Raw genomic sequence first — 14,401 nt, forward strand, 5'->3', positions numbered from 1 at the left:
AGAGGTTGTTTCATTCAGTTGATAATAATCTGGATCTTCTTGCATCTCCGTAAACATCCATTCATCTTAGTGAATAAGAAGAGGGCCTTTATTTCCCAGTAGGAGAAGATAAATACATTTAGCTACAGTAACTCAAGATGGGGGAAAGGCATTTAAGATGGACAGAATCCATACCCTCATTAAAAAAACCTGAATAAAACAAAAGCACCTCTGAATATTTCCCATAATCTGACCCATTCATCCATTCAGTGTCTCCAAACCTCTGTGCTGGGAAGAGATGATCATAATTCTCTTGGCAAAGTCAATCTAGTTAATTTTGTTTTTGCCCCTCAGCTTGCTCAAAATTTGAGGCATAGGTTTTATGCTCCTATAGGATCAGGCACTGTTGGGAATTAGTTCACATAACAGATGTTTTAATTTTATAGAATAAAATTGGTTGTTGAATTGAAGAAATGAAGGCATGCCTCATTCTTTATGTGAGTACAAGGCCAACATGAGATGGGGTCAACTGAATTTGGCACCATCATTACATGTCTTTAGGCACCAGGCAAAAATATTCCTCTTTACCCAGGCCTTTGCCCATTAAATAATCTTGCAGCCTTTGCTGTCACCTGCTCATCTTGATCTGCCAAGAGAAAGGCTACTGTGGCAGTGTCTAGGCGACCCAGAATGGACAATAAAAGAGGGGTGATGACCTCATTCCTCAAGTCTTTATACAGAGTGCAAGCCAGAAGGGCATGTGCCACTGATTTGGCACTGCCATCTCCACAGGGACATAAGCATTTTTCGTGTGGAATCGGTTGGAATCGTCCCTCAAGTCCAGCCGAGGGCATGGCATTCAATCTTGCAAGAGTAAAAGCACGTCTATATTTTAGAATTGCTAGATTATGCCAGAGAGTCAAAATGGGAAGGTGGAAACTAGTTATGCCAGGGGCAAAAGCAAAGGCAGCAGAGGGGTGATGAGTGGGGGGTCAGTGGCATGGTGGTGGTTCGGAGTGTCCCAGAGTGTCCGTTCTGAAGGGCTCATCACACAATCCTCCAATGGTAGACAAGCCAGAGGGATAAGTGAGCAGAACCGTGGATGTGACTTCTACCTTTGTAAAGTAGGATAGTTCTTACAAGCACCCCTCTCTATTGTCCATCCAGACAAGGAAGAGGCATGATCAGAACTCAGGTGTATATTCCAGCCAGGTATCTAATGCTAGTATGTCTGCTTAGCCCCACTGAAATTAATGCACTCAATGTAATCATGCTCATTTATTTGACTGGGTTTACTCTGAGTACAACTAGCAATGGATACAGCCTGTGAATCAGGGCCCATGGGGTCTGTGGCCAGGGACCAGAGAGAGTCCTGTTCGGACCTGTGGGGCTGTGTTCACCCTTGACCTGATGCATTAAAGGGACAGAATTAAACATTTCATGGCACATGACTTGGGCACATAAACAGGAGTGGCCTAGCTGGATTGCAAGAAACAGTGAACTGCTTTGGCAACCTTTCATAAAACTCTCTGATCAGCGTTAAATCAGCTCTCTAAAGTCCAGATCTGCCTTGGTCTGTGCACTAGTGTTAAGCTGTATAACTGAATGCTGTTCTTGTCATTTGGAGCGAACTCTCCAGGGGCATCTCCCAATGGCAAACACTGTGTCAAGACCCTGCAATTAGAGATAATTGACAGAGAGCCCTTACAGCCATCGCATATGCTACATACAGGTGCAATTTTCACAGATCATCATTATTCCTGATTATTCAGTATTACAACTAACCTTAAAATAGCATTTGCTATACAGTTTTCTGGGCTGCCTTGTAAACAGCGCTTTGACTTTTACATGGTATTAACTGTGACCTGTGTTTACCTGGACGCTGTGCTTTCCACCTTGTGCCAAGTCCCAAAAGGGCAGCAAACCAAGACAAGGCTCTGCAATAGGCTGTAATTTTCAAAGAAGGAAGCCCAATTAAACTTGTCAGCCAGGATTCTAATTATGAAGCAAACTTCAGCAAGCAGCTGACAATCAGGAAGAAAGAGAGAAACCTGCTCTTTTCTCTCATCTGCTGTCTGCCACACTTTAGTTTAATCATATCAACAAGCAAATATCTAGCTGGGCCCAGAAACACTCAGGCAGAGCTGATCAACACACACAAACTGTCTCTCACTTAACAAGGCAAATATCCTATGTGAATCCCATCACAATGAAATGCTTATAATTTGAACACCAGGTTTGGACTCATCCATGAACGTGGGTCTGTCTCTGAAAAGTACTGGGAAACTTCTTCTAGGCTGGGATGTTGCGGCCAGGCTGTTGCCCAGGGCCAGTGATCTGAAGAATGCGGCTCTGCCACTCAAGCTATTTTAGTGGCTGCCAGGACATTTGCACGCATAATTCAAAGTATCCATAAGCCCCGCTCCGTGCCCAGAAGCGTTGTGGCCCACAGAGTGCAGCAAAATACTGGGCAAGGTTTTCCCAGTATCTTCTCTGTGTGATGGGCTAATAGGGAAAAGGCTGTCCCATAAGCCCTTGTTGCAGAGGGGAGGGGAGGCCTATATAAGGCTGTTTCCCCTGGAGCTTTGAGAGCTTCCCACCTGCCCACCCTCAGGTTAGAGCCTTCACTGGGCAATTTTGGGTCGTTGGTTGACAGGACCAGAAAGAAATATTTTTTTCTCCAAACGTGATTGGCACTTGACTTTTTTGGGGGTGGGGTGGGGTGGGGTGGGCTTTCCCTCAGTGAAATTATGCCTTTCCTTTGATAGGCGGAAGAACATTGTTTTCATGAGGATGGAAATGGCATTGGTCAGCATCAACATGGTATAGGGGGTCCCCCGTGAGGGGCCTGAGGGGCGGATTGACCATGGCAAACCCAAGCATGGTTTCGGTATCTGCCTGGTTGGAACCTGCACCCTGGTCCCCAAGGGAGACCTTGCTTGCTTGGCCTGCACCACGGCAAGGTTCAACCCTGGCCGACTCCCGTTTGGAGTGATCCAAGCCCAGCGGATCCATTCCATCAACACGGGGCTTCTGGAATGATGAACTGATCCTGGGACCCAATGTCATGCCAACCCTTGCCCTGCCTGCTCCTGCCAACAAAGATTTGTCCTGATTTTATCCCATCACTATTGTAAAGTCTGGTTACTTTGCTATTCATGGGCCACATAATGGGCCTGCCTGGGTAATGATATTTAATGTTCTAAGCAGCACAGGACAGGGATTTTTGAAGGACCACCGCCTCCTAGATCAACCTAGTTGCACAATCCCACCCTTTTGACACCATAATTGCAAGGTGGATTTAAGAAGTTAACACTCTGTGCTATGTGATCTTGAGTACACAACTGCAATTTATCTAGGTCACCATCGCTGAACATCTGTGTTCCTTGGAAGATCACCATCTTTTTCTTCTTCTGTGCCCCATGTTCTCTTCTTTTAGCTGTATCTTGACCTTCAAGTATTGCAGGTGACAATGTTCATGAAAAACTTCACCTCCTGATTTATATATAGCACACACAACCCTTAATATCACAGAAGCATAGGGACCAACTCTACGAGTCTGAGGACACCTCAGCCCCTACCCCAAATATACTGGGATGGAGCTGAGCTCCTCTTCCAACTTGAGGGGCACGGCCTTGGCAGAACTACCAGCGGCAGGCCCCATTGGATCTTTCTACGGCAGCAGCAGGTCCTGTTGGGTCTCACTGGGCCTACTCGCAGTCTTGTACTCAGTCCTCGATGTCTTCTAATTTTTTTAAGTTTAAAACCAGCACCAGCAAAAGTCAATATATCTCTATAAGTGCCCCATTTCCTTTCCACATTAATTTTCTTTAGGGCATTTGCTTTGATGGGGGAGAGCCATAACAATGTTTTTCTTTCCAAAAAATTCTTATATCTCACCCAAACACCATACAGCCTCTTTCTTATTCTCTCGACCAGTGGTGCAGTGGTGAATTTTGAAGTTCAGCAGTTCATCGTGACAGCCCCCAAAGACACACCCCAAAGGGCAAAACCCAGCCCCTTCCCAGGGATACCATTCTCCCACTGAGGGGTAACAGTGAAAACTCAAGAAGGATCTTATATATTATGTACCCCACCCTATAAAAAGGTAAATATTGGAACTTAACCTTCAGTCACTCTGTCAATTGCATGACCTTACTGCCCTTTCCCTTCCCACATGCCACAACCACATGCATTGTAGGTTTCAAGTTGTACCACTGCATTTAAGCCTCCATTGTCACCTGCTTGGTCCCTCACATTGCTCTTCAACTCTAAGATCACAAAAGGAAATTCTCCACTTCCATATGCATTGATCTATATTTTTTATATACAGTAGCAAGTCAGTTTCTGCTGTTAGCCATGTAATATAGGATTTCTGAATCCTTCCCTCCCTCCCTTTAACTGGTACACAGGAAACATCCCTGAAAATCCTGAAAATCATGTCTCCATTGGTGACACATGTACAGTTGGGGGAAATAGTGCAGGTGTGTTTGAGGAAGAGTGTTGGGGAAAATAGGAAGTTCCCTTCAGGGCACCAGTTTGCAGCTGGACTGCTTGCTTGCCTGGGGCACTCGCAATTACCAGGGCACTACTCAATAACAAATATGCATTATTATTTTGATCTTACTAGAAGCCACAGAGCTCAATGCTCTAAGGAGATAATTTGGAACCAGTAATTATCTCAAATTGCTGGGTTTTATCATCCATCTTGCCAAACCCCATGTACACTTTATCAGGCCATGAGCACAATCAATGTCAGAGTGTGAAAGTGTATATAAAATAAATCCTGTGTCATTTAGAACCCAGGTGAGAAATTCTGAACATGCAGATTTTCATAGATCAGATCTTTGGCTTTTTCCCTTTATCAAAACAATCTAGAGTCATTAAATGAATGTTCTTGTAATGCAGTTTATGGTAGATGAGATAGAAATCTGACTTTTGGCATCCCTGTCAGCCCCAAGATGGTTAGAACATTTCTGCTGCTGATCCTTCTCTTCCTGTGGCTGCAGTTGCCTCCAACTGAGAGCAAGGAACACTCTGCTAGATGCACCATGATGGAGCCTTTCCAGCTTCCATACCAGAATTATCAGAGAGGGGACCTAATCATTGGAGGAATTGTTTCTTATTTTGGCTTTTTATTTGAAGAAAAGGATTTCCATGAGCACCCAAACACAAAGCTTATAGATGAACTTTTGTAAGTAAAATCCTATCCTTCATAGTGTACCCTTGGTGAGCTCAAGTATGCTACAATTACACCAAACGTACAATGGCTCCCTCAGAACACGTTTCTATGTGACTTTTTTCAAGTAGGAATGTTAAACATCTATTTTCTTCTCTTTACATTGTGATCTTGTCATCTTCTTCTTGTTGCTTGATTCCGCTTCTTGGGCTTTCTATCTTCTGCCTGTTCTGCTTTCTCATCACCTGATCCAATGGTTCTCACCGCCTTCTCCCAACTTCATCCTCAACCTCCCTCTGTGTTTCCTTTCACACCATTAACATCAGTTTTCCTTTGCAGCAAAGCTTGATCCTCACTTTCACAATCACTCTCTTTTAATCTGACAGACACAGATGCTGTGACACATGAATATCATAGATTTCAGATTATATTCTCTGCTATGCAATGTAAACCATATTGAATAATAAAAAGATCAGTTACAAACTTGTTTTTGCAAAACACAGTATCTATCTGGTTTATTTGTAGAGTAGACCCACTGAAATTAATACAACTAACTTAGTCTGATCTATTTATCATAATAGGCCTTCTCAGAGTATGACTTACATTGGCTACAGTATTTTTAGTACAGCTATAATTTTATTTAAAGGAGGGAGAGATGGAAACTCCGTGAAATAAATCCTGTTCCACATGATGTGCTCTGATTTCTACTCCCCACCTACAGCAAGCACTGATTATCTGAGAGGCTCCAGTCAGAATTTCTGACTTGGCAACTTCTCATCCAAAGAGTGTCCATTGGTTGCTGAAAAGAAATAAGGAGTTAAGGGAAGGATGTGGCAATTTATGTACCTGCATGTGAGCCAGGAAGTTACCAATGTGCTTAAGAGGGAGAGGAGGAGAATACCTCTGACACACAGTATAACTCTTTTATTAGTGACACACCAAAGTACTACCAAAATACCCTCTCCCTGGTGTTTGCTGTGAAAGAAATAAACAGGAACCCTAATATTGTAACGAATATGACCTTTGGGTTCCACATCTATGATAGCTACTTAAATGCAAGGATGACTTATCAGAACACCCTGAAACATCTGTCCATCACAGAAAGGATTGTCCCCAACTTCATATGTGACAAGAAAGAACAAAAGATCGCTGTTATTGGGGGTCTTGACTCTGACATCTCTCTCCACATGGCTACTGTATTAGGCATCTACAAGATTCCACAGGTATAGTAAGCGTGGGGGCTGTGAAACATTTCTGCCTCTGGTACAATAGTTATCTTCCTGGTTTTCAATACTTTCTTTTGTTTGGTTCATTTTTCTGAACAAGGAGGTAAAATAATAATAATTGTAATGGTTCTAGGGGTTGCTCGTGCGTAAATCGGCGCCACACCTGGCTGAGTCACCTGGGTGAACCCTTTCTGTCCGGACAGCCACCCATCCGTGGCTGTCTCAATCGCTGGCAGAATCCGTCAGTGGGCGTTTCTTGAACTTCTTCCAGCAAAGAAACTCTTTGACGCCTAGTCTCCTCCTACTCTCCCTGCACGAAAGCCTTCTGCGCAGCGGAGGACCTGTGCTCTCCTCACTGGTCTCCGGCGAGGAGTCATGGAACCCCCTCGCCGATTCCCCTATCTGCCCCCCCTCCACTGGTGCTACGCTGATTTCCTTCCCCAGAAGATGGGCTGCTTCTCTCCCTCCCGGGACGCTCTCTGGAATCCCTCTGGAGTCCTCCCTCTCCCTCTGGCTCTGATGGCAGTTCCCTGACAATAATACAAAGCTATTACAAAAGCACCTGGGGGAGCTATGCAGTAGTGGTGAAGTGGAGGGGCTTTGGTGCTTGCCAGACTTTGTCCCCCATGTGTCACTGGGAAGCAGCAGGGAGGTTGGAACTGGGCAAATGCAGCAGCAGGAGTCTTCCTCCTGCTCCCAGGAAGCTGCACAAGGCCAGTTGCAAGAGGTCAGAGAAACCTGCTACTCCCCCCCACCAACAACTGCTGGTGATATGCGTAATGTTCTTGTGAAATCAACATGCATCCATAAATGGAGTAGATAAATTCTCATGGATTTGTTCTTCAAGCAGATACTTGGGATGAACCATAACCGTTTTCTCTGACTCTCCAATTCTTGTGGGGTTGATTTCTTCCTCCAGATTTCTTACTGCGTATTAGCTCCAGTGAGAAGTCCGGAGTTGCAGCCCCAGACATTCTACCGAACGGTGCCCAATGAGAAATATCAATATGCAGGGATTGTCATGCTACTTCTATATTTCCAGTGGACATGGGTAGGAATTGTGGCATCCGATGATGAGAATGGAGAGACCTTTAGGCAAAGCTTAGTGCCAATGCTTTCTCGGCATGGAGTCTGTACAGCTTTCAATGAAAAACTACCAGCCTTATCTCAGGGTCTAGATAATTTCAGTTCCTTGGAAGTCATTCGGACCAAGTCCTCTTTCCTGCTGGCCTCAGAATTCAACATATTGGTTCTGTGTGCAGAACCTGAGACCATTACAGTTGTGAAGTGGATGCAATATTTCTTTTCATTAGCTGAAGATGTTGCAGAGAAGGCTACAGGCACCGTGTGGATTTTGACAGCCCAGTGGGCTTTCTCTTCAGAAACAATGCAAAGGTATTACGATATACAAGTCTTTGATGGTGCCTTGTCTTTTGCAATTCACACAGAGGAAGTCCAGGGATTTAAAGAATTCCTTCAGACCCTGAACCCCAACTCTCCAAAGGGAGATGGGTTCCTCCAGGCTTTTTGGCAACAGGCATTCAACTGTTTATTTTCTGCTTCCAATGGGCACAAGGAAAACACAAAGACCTGCACTGGCCATGAGAGCCTGGAGAGCCTTCCTGGGCATATTTTTGAAATGGCCATGACTGGCCAGAGTTACAGTATCTATAATGCGGTTTATGCCATTGCACATACTTTACATCAGATGCACTCATCCAGGTCAAAACGCAGAATGATGGCAGGCAGAGGTGGGCTCGATCCTCCAAAACTGCAACCTTGGCAGGTAAGATTTCCTGTATAGAGTAAACCTTTTCTTGGGGCTAATCTAATGAGCGATGTCACACAGTCCATAGAATGAATACACACAAACACAAAGACATAGATATACACACACAACCTCTTACAGCTTTTACCTTTCCTCTACAACAATTCCCACATTCTTTTCAAGGCTTAACTGTTTTCTCTTTCCTTCAAGCTGAAGGAGCCACAATCAAGATAGAACCTGTACTTCCCTTCCATTTGCAGAAGTAGTTGAAGGAGTTATGGCACTCTGTACCCTTTCCCTGCCTCTCTAGGAACATGGGCTGTCAAGACGTGTGGAAGCATCTCTTGGATGTGGAAAAGTAAACAAACAAACAAACACACACACAAAAAAGGAGATCAGGGAAAACCCACCATGAGCTGCTCTCCATTTTGTTTTCCCTCTCTCCCTCTCTCCCTCTCTCCCTTGCAGGAGGGGCAGTTCCAGGGCTGCCTGACATGACACCATTTTGCCTTTGCACATGGACCCCAGAGCTGAACCCTCAGGCAAGGGGCAGGCCAGATGTACTTGCTAGAAATACTTAGGTGCTCCAAAAGTTGTAGACTGCACAGTTTTTGACTACTTTCCATTGTGTGAAATATATTGATGAATACTTCTTGTTTCTATAATCCACAAAAGCTCTCCTTTTTAAAACTTTGCCTTTGTTTTCTTCTGTCTAGCTGCACTCATTCTTGAGAAGTATCTCCTTTAACAACAGTGCTGGTGACTTGGTGTCCTTTGATGAGAATGGGGAATTAGCAGGTGGATTTGATATTATTAACTGGGTTACTTTTCCAAACCAAACCTTCTCCCGTGTGAAAGTAGGAAAGATAGTTCCACAAGATTCACAAAACGTAGACTTCAGCATGGATGAGGAAGCCATCACATGGCACAGATCCTTTAATCAGGTGGGACCATTGGATTTTTAAAAATGCGGTATTGTAGGATTAAATTATACTGACCCAAGAAGGATTTAAAGCTCAGAAGACAAGGGGAGGCTAAGTTACCCATTTGTTTTTTTAAGAAGATTCATTGTCTTGTGGTGCTTCTCTCAGCCTAATGTATGTGCCTCCTATTTTACCTTCTTTGTCCCTTTATTTCAAAGTCTGTTGTCTTCCCTGTCCTCTCTCCATCCTCTATCTTTATGCAGATGAAAAATTCAATATCACATCTCATTCACTCCCAATATTTATATTACATTTTAATTATGTATACAAAACACCTTTCTGGAATAACGTTAATCAGCCAACTGATTTCTTTTTGGTTAAAACTGTGTTGTTCACAAGGCACAAGAGAGCTACATTTTCTCCTCTTTTTATGGCTAGGTGATGCCCCTTGCCTTGTGTAATGATCGCTGCCAGCCAGGCTACAGCAGGAAAAAGAAGGAGGGGCTGCCATTTTGTTGCTATGATTGTGCTTCGTGTCCACATGGGATGATTTCAAATCAAATGGGTAGGAGACATCATCTGCTATTTTGTATAATGCTTCCTAATACCTATTTTAACTCTTTCCCTCTATTAGCAGTTCAGTACTCCTAAACAGAAGAGCTGCTGCACTGATATCTGGAAGAAAAAAGAAATAGGTAGGGAAACTAAATCCAGAACTTTTTCAAGTGAGATCTGAGGAAATAGGTGTGGAATATATCTGTTGTTATCTGCCTGCTTCCCACATGCTGCATTGTTAGGAGTGGATAGTATTAGGTGTGTGAGCCAGAAAAAAGCGTGAAATGATCTCCTTACGCAGAACAGTCCTCAGCCCAGCCTCTGAGCCCCAAGTGGCTGTTCTCAAGAAGCCTCCATCACCATGAAGATCTCTCTGGGTGTGACCAACTTTTGCTAAGGGCACAACTAAAGGCAATGTTTCTGATCATTAACTGCAGATGAAAGACAGAGTAGATGAACAATCCATGCACCTTAGGCCCATCAAAGCGTAGAGCCTATTGCGGATTATGCATAATGGCAGGAGATTGTACAAACAGATTTCAATATTCACATATCTCTTATACTTATTCCAACTAATTAACGTCTTATTTGTTGAAACTCATCTATCACTCATTTCATTTTTATTTTCTTCAGATATGGATGATTGTTTCCAATGCCAAGATGACCAATTTCCAAACAAGGACAGAGATCAATGCATCCCCAAACACCAACATTTTCTTTCCTACGCAGAACCTTTGGGGTTCCTTTTAGCTTCCTCAGCTCTGGTCTTTTCTCTGGTCACAGCTTGGATACTTGGCGTCTTCTCCAGGAATGGGGACACTCCCATTGTCAAAGCCAACAACCGGGACCTCACCTACACTCTGCTCCTTGCCCTCTTGCTCTGCTTCCTCTGCTCCTTGCTCTTCATTGGCCAGCCTCACCCAGTCAGCTGCTCTTTACGACAAGCTGCTTTTGGCATCATCTTCTCCATTGCTGTGTCTTGTGTCTTGGCCAAAACCATCACGGTGGTTCTGGCTTTCATGGCCACCAAACCAGGATCCAGGATGAGGAAATGGGTGGGGAAATCTCTCACAAACTCTGTGCTTCTTGGCTGCTGCTCCGTTCAAACCAGCATTTGTGCTGCTTGGCTCTGTACGGCTCCTCCATTCCCAGATGTGGACATGAACTCTCTGATGGAGGAAATCATTGTGGAATGCAACGAAGGTTCTGTCGCGATGTTTTATTCTGTCCTGGGTTATCTGGGATTCCTGGCCATGGTCAGCTTCACTATGGCTTTCCTGGCCAAGAGGTTGCCAGACAGTTTCAACGAAGCCAAGTTCATCACCTTCAGCATGTTGGTGTTCTGCAGCGTTTGGCTGTCCTTTGTTCCCTCTTATCTGAGCACCAAAGGAAAGCAGATGGTGGCTGTGGAGGTCTTTTGCATCTTGGCCTCCAGCGCAGGTTTGCTGGGTTGTATCTTTGCCCCCAAATTGTACATCATTCTTCTGAGGCCCAACTTGAACAGCAAAGACCACTTAATTCTGAGGAGCAAATAGGAATGAACTTGTGTTGATGGTTTTAATTTTTGCATTGTTTGCTGGCATTTATTGGATGAAAACCAGAGAAAGTAATTCCTTTTATTTCTCAGTTCGTATCCTAATAATAATAATAATAATAATAATAATAATAATAATAATAATAATTTTTTATTTATACCCCGCCCTTCTGGCTGAGTCTCCCCAGTCACTCTGGGTGGCTTGCATCCTTTGAAATAGCCTCCTTTGATATTTCTATGCAGCATTTTTCATAAGTAAATCTGTTCTGAAAGTGGTCTGCAGAATAATCTAGGTCTATACACGGAACTGAACTGCGGCAGGCAGTGGAAGACAGAAGTGCCTGGCATGCTCTGGTCCACGGGGTTATGAAGAGTCGGACACGACTAAACGACTAAACAACAACAAACACAGTAATACAGAAGAACACAGGAAGAGCCTAGTGGATCAGGCCCACAGCCCATCTTCTCCAGCCTCCTATTCTCACAGTGGTCAACAAGATGCCCAAAAGGGAATGATGCAAGGATTCAAGCAGAATAACTCTTTCCCTTCTTGGTATCTGAAGAAGTGTGCATGCACACGAAAGCTCATACCAAGAACTGACTTAGTTGGTCTTTAAGGTGCTACTGGAAGGAATTTGTTTTGTTTTGTTCTTTCCCTTCTTGTGGTTTCCAGCAATTCGTATTCAGGAACATGGTTGCCTCCAACTGTGGCATCAGAGCTGAGCCATCCTGGCTAGGAGACATCAATAGCCCTCTCCTCTGTGAATTTGTCTAGGGCTCTTTTAAAGCCATCTATGCTGGTGGCCATGGACTGCAAGAAGATCCAACCTCTCCATTCTGAAGGAAATCAGCCCTGAGTGCTCACTGGAAGGACAGATCCTGAAGCTGAGGCTCCAAGACTTTGACCACCTCATGGGAAGAGAAGACTCCTTGGAAAAGACCCTGATGCTGGGAAAGATGGAGGGCACAAGGAGAAGGGGACGACGGAGGATGAGATGTTTGGACAGTGTTCTCGAAGCTACCAGCATGAGTCTGACCAAACTGTGGGACACAGTGGAAGACAGGAGGGCCTGGCGTGCTCTGGTCCAGGGGGTCACGAAAGGCGGACATGACTAAACGACTAAACAACAACAACATTCTGGTGGCCATCACTGCCCCCTGTGGGAGTGACTTCCATAGTTTAACAGTGCACTTTATATACAACAACCATGCGCAATAGGACCTGGAACCACTTGCAAAATTACACTATACCATTAATCATCAACAATGCAGAGTTTGTTTAACAGAGAGAAACCTTTAAGTCAGCATGCAGCTTGCAAATAGGTTAAGTCAGGATATCAGTTTTCCCCAATATATTGAATTTTGAATATATTCTTCTTCTTGGAGCAATGTTCTCACATAGGGATTTAGGAGGAATATGTTGAGTCTGAATTCCTTATGTCTTGGCATGTTTTGAAACTTTTTGTCTTGTCCTTGGAAACAGCAAGTTAGTGGCGGCTAATGCTCATGGGGACTTTTAGGGGTCAGGGATTGTGCTGAGGAGGGTTGCATTCAGCCTCCCTCCCCCTGCTCAGGTTCCTGAATCTTCCCAGGAGCAGTGGGAGTAAGCAGAGTCCCTGGAGCCTGACATTAGGCAAGGAAAAGCCATGGAGACCAACCGGAGGTGGAGCCAGAGTCTGTAATATACAGAACCTGAGGTCCTGCAGTTAGACTGGGGGAGGAAATATTGAAGTTTTCTGGGCGGTGCCCCAATAACCCTACTACTCTCCACTGCACCGAGTACCTGTGACTATCAGAAGAAGAAGAAGAAGAGGAGGAGGAGGAGGAGGAGTGTGGATTTGATATCCCGCCTTTCACTCCCTTTAAGGAGTCTCAAAGTGGCTAACATTCTCCTTTCTCTTCCTCCCCCACAACAAACACTCTCAGTGCACACTTTGTAAACTGTGATGGATCTATAACACCATGGTTCAATTTGATGAATGGTTGTAGAAAAATCCAGAAATCATATGATCTGTCAGTCTCTATACTTATGAATAGCAGTAAGATAATATTATTTTGTGAAGCAGAGGGACATGTGTTGGAATACCTTTATCCCATAGGTTGAGCGAGAGATGACGAGAATGACTTGTTCAACAGAGGTAGCACTGGCTTCATCCTGGCAGAAGCTTCTGCCCACAAATTTGAAAGAGGTGCACCCAGGCCAACCTACAACTATAATCAATAAAGCTGAGACAAATTTGTAACCTCATAAAGTTGTTCTGGCAATTTGTTATCCTGTCAATACATTGATTATAGGGAGCCCAATGCACCTGGGTCTGCAATAGTTTATTATTATTTTGTACAGTGGTACCTTGGGCTACATACACTTCAGGTTACATACACTTCAGGTTACAGACTCCGCTAACCCAGAAATAGTACCTCAGGTTAAGAACAGTTTCAGGTTAAGAACGGACCTCTGGAACGAATTAAGTACTTAACCTGAGGTACCACTGTATTACATTTTAGCTGTTATACTTTCTTGTGAAGTGTCCAGGAAACATGTCTTATGATGCAATATAAATGAAATACTACAAGTAGGTAGTCCTTCTGAAGTGTTTTTTGGTTTTAATTTGATCCAGGAGAGGAAGATGCTTCTTTATGTATTCCCTATTTAAGAGGAAAAACAGCTCTCAATTAGTCTCCTATTAGTCTCTTCTGTCACTTTAAAGAACAGCTACTTGTGGGAATTTCTGGCACTCTTCAGCTTATCATGATGTCAGCTGTGGGACAGATGAAGAGGGGCTGGGCTGATGGGGGTTTGTAGGCTCAATAGGATGTCAGGAGCACCTGTGCAAAGTGCTTTACAAATGCTGGTGATGACCTGATAGTTTATGGAGCTATGGAAGTTCCAACAATCAGCAGGCTGTGGGTTTTTGCCTCTCTCCATATGTAGCACCATAGGTTCCTCTACAGATACCACCACATCATCAGCAAATGCCTTGAGCTTATATGCTCTCTGCCCCACTGTTCTCCCTTTGATTTCATCATCAGATCTAATTCTTCTAGCCAGAACCTTTAAAACCAATATAAAAGGGAATTAGTAACAGATTGGTTGCAATATTACCCGCTTAATGAAGTGTTTAAGTTGGATAAAAAGAAGGGTTTTTCAAATAAAACCTATGAACAGGTCAAATCGGTAATGATCCACTGGACCAAGGATTTTGGTTATAACATTGAATTAGCAGCGTGGGAGAAACT

General features: G+C 44.0%; 2 protein-coding genes across 2 annotated transcripts in view; one reads left to right on the top strand and one right to left on the bottom strand.

The window, feature by feature from the left end:
• METTL25B (methyltransferase like 25B) overlaps positions 1-14,401 on the bottom strand; it is a 492,409-nt gene that overhangs the window by 170,532 nt on the left and 307,476 nt on the right. The window lies entirely within an intron of this gene.
• Positions 6,175-11,165, top strand: LOC309329709 (vomeronasal type-2 receptor 26-like; the record flags this gene model as incomplete). Its single annotated transcript, XM_081840722.1, has 5 exons — positions 6,175-6,381; positions 7,304-8,170; positions 8,869-9,096; positions 9,514-9,640; positions 10,264-11,165. 5 exons carry the CDS (start codon positions 6,175-6,177, stop codon positions 11,163-11,165), a joined length of 2,331 nt encoding a protein of 776 aa, XP_081696848.1.

Source organism: Podarcis erhardii, assembly GCF_964252035.2.
Source record: "Podarcis erhardii genome assembly, chromosome: 15".
Lineage (NCBI taxonomy): Eukaryota > Metazoa > Chordata > Lepidosauria > Squamata > Lacertidae > Podarcis > Podarcis erhardii.